At 45.7% G+C, this 4,601-nt stretch overlaps 1 protein-coding gene across 1 annotated transcript; it reads right to left on the bottom strand.

Annotated features, from left to right (window-relative positions):
• Nucleotides 1–3,370: 3,370 nt before the first annotated feature.
• LOC109575151 (myeloid-associated differentiation marker-like) lies at nt 3,371–4,264 on the bottom strand. Its single transcript, XM_070775916.1, has one exon. The coding sequence runs from the start codon at nt 4,262–4,264 to the stop codon at nt 3,371–3,373; it is 894 nt and encodes a 297-aa protein (XP_070632017.1).
• Between the last annotated feature and the right edge of the window lie 337 nt (nt 4,265–4,601).

The raw sequence follows: 4,601 nt of genomic DNA, 5'->3' as shown, positions 1-4,601 counted from the left end.
TGGGGCTTTTTAACGTTGGGAACAAACAGGGCCTCTATTTGGTCCATCTAGTCTTAGATCATGTTGTATCAAATCTTTTGTTTAATCCCACCGGCATCAGTTTTCTTTATCCCATTTCTTAATAGCCATCTAAAGATTTCTTTGGGCTTCCCTGGTGGCTCAGTGGTAAAGAATATACCTGCTAATGCAGGAGATGCAGGAGACGCTGGTTTGGTCCCTGGGTTGGGAAGATCCCCAGAAGAAGGAAATGGCAACCCACTCCAGTACTCTTGCCTGGAGAATTCCATGGGCAGAGGACCCTGTCGGACTACAGTTCATGGGGTTGCAAAAGATTTGGACAAGACTTAGCTACTAAACAACAATGAAGATCTTATCTTTTTGAGTTTAGTCCCTTTAAATTTCCAACTTGTTGGGAAATGTCTAGATTTTGCCTCAGCTTCTTATTCACTTGTTAATCAATCTAACTAATAGTTCATCTAGTGTATTAACATCTGTAAACCCCATTGAAGGGAAGCCAGGACCACAAATAAAGCTTTCCAAACTGTACTTTTTCCTTGTTTGTTTTAAAGTAAAGGAGTTCTTAGATGAGCCTAAAATATTTTAATCGACCTTCTAATTTGTTTGTCTTTCCTCAGATACCAAGAGAAGAACTGTTTATACTGAGACTCTCTGAAAATATACCAATTTAGAAGTTTTCTCAATTTAAAGGGTTCATCATCTGGCCACTGCTTGAGGTGCCCCACAAGAAGGTGTAAAGGATACAGCCTTCACAAGATCTAGAAAGCTTCCTCCCCAAAATAGTCTGAGAAAGTAAAGGGCCTTCGTTGTATAGGCAGACTCAACGAAGGTTAAGGTGACAAAGGCCACTTATGAGCTAGGAAAGTTGCATAGCCAGATCAAAAAAAACTCCTTAAAATTCTAATCTATCCAACTGGCTGCCATACATGTTCCTTCTGATGGTAGAGACTCTTAAAACACAGGGAGGAAAAACCTTAGAAGGTCTGTTATATTTACAAATCAAAGACACAGGAAGAAAAATGCAAGGTGCCTCTAAATGACTTTTGTTCCTTTAAGGTCAGAATTCTAAAGAGAGAGTTTATCAAGCTGGTTTTCTAGCTGCGCATGCAAAGCTAATTAGTTTTGCAGTGTCCAGTAAATAAAATTTGGCCATTTGGGGGCAATATTTCCTTTAAATTCCAATTAAGCAAGAACTTGTAAATATAATTCTGTAAGCACTTTTCCATGTCTTTCAACTGAGAATAAACCACTATGATGAAAAAATTAATCAACAGTCTAAGAAACAAGTGGAAACTTTTTTATTTGAGCCAGTCTGGGGATTATAACCTAGGAGACAGTATTTCACAACATTCTGAGATTGTTCCACCCATGAGGTCGAAGCACAGTTATATAAGCTTTTATGACAAAGGGTTATTTGTCAAGTGAGGTATTACCGACACTTTACACAATCTGGATCAACTCAATAAAGTGTGCGGTGAGTACAGGTCATTGTGACTCCTTAGGAGAAGAGGAAGGAAGTTTATCTCCCAAAAAGTTGGGATCCTTGATATGGTAAAGAAGGAATTTTATCTCCTTAAGAAAGTGAAAGTGTTAGTCACTGAGTCCTGTACAACTCTTTGCAACCCCATGGACTGTAGCCTGCCAGGCTCCTCTGTTCATGGAATTCTCCAGTCAAGAATACTGGAGTGGGTTGCCATGCTCTTCTCCAGGGGATCTTCACGATGCAGGGATCAAATCCAGATCTCCCACATTGCAGGCAGATTCTTTACCGTCTGAGCCACATGGCTGTCAATCTACTTAGAAGGTGTGATTAATGCAGATTCTCAATTTGCAATAATGGGAGGGAGGAGACCCAAACAGGGAAAGAATAATTTTATGTTTAAACTTTTCTCCTCTTGCCATTAAAATATGGATTTCATTTCATATCACTCAGTGTGTTTCCACTGAGCAAAATCTTCCTAGTGTATTTCACCTTAGAATAACCCAGATGCTGTTTCTTGAAACTGAGTGTCGAGGAAAACCTACCCTTCCAGGAAAGAGTTTAATAGCGCCAAATCAAACTTTGCATCATTGCCCAATAATAGGAGATGCGATAACCTCCCCCATATTCATCTGGACTCTCTGAGGAGGCAGATGGGCACAAGAGGTACCCAACCTCCAGTCCTTCATAGAGTTCAGGAGAAATCTGCTCTAGGTTCCTTCATCAGTCACCAAAAACATATGACTGAAGAAAAAAAAACCTCACAATCTAAGTTGTAAGTTACATTCTGTTTGGAGACCTCACTAAAGACTATAGCTTGGGAGGCACGTCACAGATAGCTCTGTGGAACTGTTGCAAAGAGGTGAGGAGGGGGCACGATACATGGGAGTTTTTGCTGGGGGGAAAAAAAAAGAAACATGTAGTCAAATATCAAAGGATTATCACTAAGCACAAAAACAGAACTCTCAAGGTAATGAGTTTAGTCTTTTTCTCAGGGCCAGAAGGTGCAGGAGTCTGAGGGCATTAGAATCATTCCTTTCTTATGCATCGTAATGAGCTAAAGCCAGTGCCTTTTCTCCATCGTGAATTCCCCTCGGGCTGACCCCACTGGGGGCTGCTGCAGTGGCTGAAGGCTTGATGGCCAGCAGCATTCATCGTTTAAGAAATGACTCACAATATTTTTTGTCCACATGGTCTGTAAGCAATGGGTTTTAGTAAGCCAGAAAAAATTCTGGAGCCAATCTCAGATGGGATGGAGCACCAAGGGGGGGCTAGGGATCCAAGTCTCTGCATTAGCACACCCACCCAAGGGAAATTATTGATCTCCAGAGATTTTTTTTTTTAACTTAAAGGACAGGTACACTATACCACCACCTCCACGAGGAGGAAGTGAGGCCTGATCCTTAGCTACCAACCACATCTCAAAACCACCCCACACACTAACTAAGGCACCACCAGGGGGACAGGCACGCTTTGGCAATGAGGCCCAGGATGTGAACAGCTGCACAGAGGGCTGTGTGCTGTGGAGTCAGCACCTCAGGAGGCGGGAGGGGGCGGTGGACAGAGAAGGAAGGGGTCTCAGGTCCTGATGGATCAGAAGAAGGAAAATGGGGAGAGGTGGTCAGGACACAGGAGATGGGAAAACCAATGATGACCAGAAAAGGGCCAAAGAGTAGAAAATACAGAAAAAATGAGAAAGAGACAAAACAAGGTGTGGGCAACCACACAAAACAGGAAGGAGACAAAACAGAGCAGAAGGGAAGGAAATAGAAAGGAGAGCAAGATGAATGAGGGAGGGTGTGAGGAGGGAGAGAGGGAGCCAGGAAGAGGATGTCAGAGCTTGGTAAAGATACCTCCTGTGAGCAGAGGTGGTCAGGAGTCCCCGGGCTGGTCCTCAGTCCCTACAGAAACATGGTGGGCCCAGTACACCAGGTCGGCCACGTAAATCAGCAGGTTGATGGCTGTCAGGATGGCCACGGCCAGTCGCTGGTCCCAGACGCATACATAGTTGGTAAGTCTATGTTGACAGCTCACATCCCTGGACCTCTCGGGCTGCCCACCAAACTTTTCATCAAATTGGTAGAGTGGCCAGAGGACCAGAGCACCAATGTAGAGAAGGACAGACAGCAGGCTCAGCACCAGATGGAACATGGAGGAGGAGATGGGCAGCCAGTTCTCATAGTTAGCCAGGTTCAACAGGATGGTCACGATCCCCAGGATGAAGCAGATGGAGTACACGGCCACGCACGACACCAGCAATGGATGGTCCATGTACAGGGAGGGATTGCTGATGAAGGGTAAGATGACACAGGCCACCAGTGTCTCTAGCATCTTGAGGAAGAATGGCAAGCTGCCTATATAGCCAGTGAAATCACCTGTCCGGGGCCAGCCCAAGATCCAGATTGCTTCGGTGGCATAAGACACAGTAGAAATGAAGCAGAATGCAGTAGCAGCAATGGCGCGGTCCCGGGAGGGGTTGCAAGGCAAAAACTGGACATAGGTAGTGGGGTAAATGATGGAGACCAAGAGGCAGAAGAGGGCGAGGTAGCAGGCATGGCAGAGGAGAAAGTCCCCCCAAGAGAAGGAGAAGCGGTACTGTAGTGCCAGTGACTCGATTATGAGGATGATGAGGGTCATCAGGCAGCAGAAGCACAAGATAACAAAGGACCAGGTACTTGTGGGCACCGTCCAGCTGTCCAGGCTGCCCACTAGTGAGATGGCCACGCAGGTGGAGAGCAGCTGCAGTGTTCGGAGGAAGTAGCCCATGATGGCCCAGAAGTCCAGGCCTCAGGACGATTACGTGGAGTTTGCGATGTTCATGCAGGTCACCTTCGCTAGTATGAGAGTGGTCACTGGAGAAAGATCCAGCTTCAGAGGCAGATTAAGTCAGACATCTGGAAAAGGCTCAGGGCCCTGTGACCGCTGAGGCTCGGGATCTGTGGAGTTGGAACCAATGGCTCAGACACTCGAGTAACAGCACAGCCGCTCCAGAAGAGTTCTCACCACCCATCACCCGTGGCCTTGTTAGGAGACTTGTCTTATCTTACAGCTAGGTTGGGTCTGGCCTCAAACTATGAACATATTTTTGTCCTTTGCACTGGGT

Source organism: Bos indicus, chromosome 21, assembly GCF_029378745.1.
Source record: "Bos indicus isolate NIAB-ARS_2022 breed Sahiwal x Tharparkar chromosome 21, NIAB-ARS_B.indTharparkar_mat_pri_1.0, whole genome shotgun sequence".
Lineage (NCBI taxonomy): Eukaryota > Metazoa > Chordata > Mammalia > Artiodactyla > Bovidae > Bos > Bos indicus.
This window is presented reverse-complemented; position numbering and strand designations above follow the sequence as displayed.

Coding starts and splice junctions, on each gene's coding strand:
- LOC109575151 (XM_070775916.1), bottom strand. CDS start 4,264: ATGGGCTACTTCCTCCGAACACTGCAGCTGCTCTCCACCTGCGTGGCC.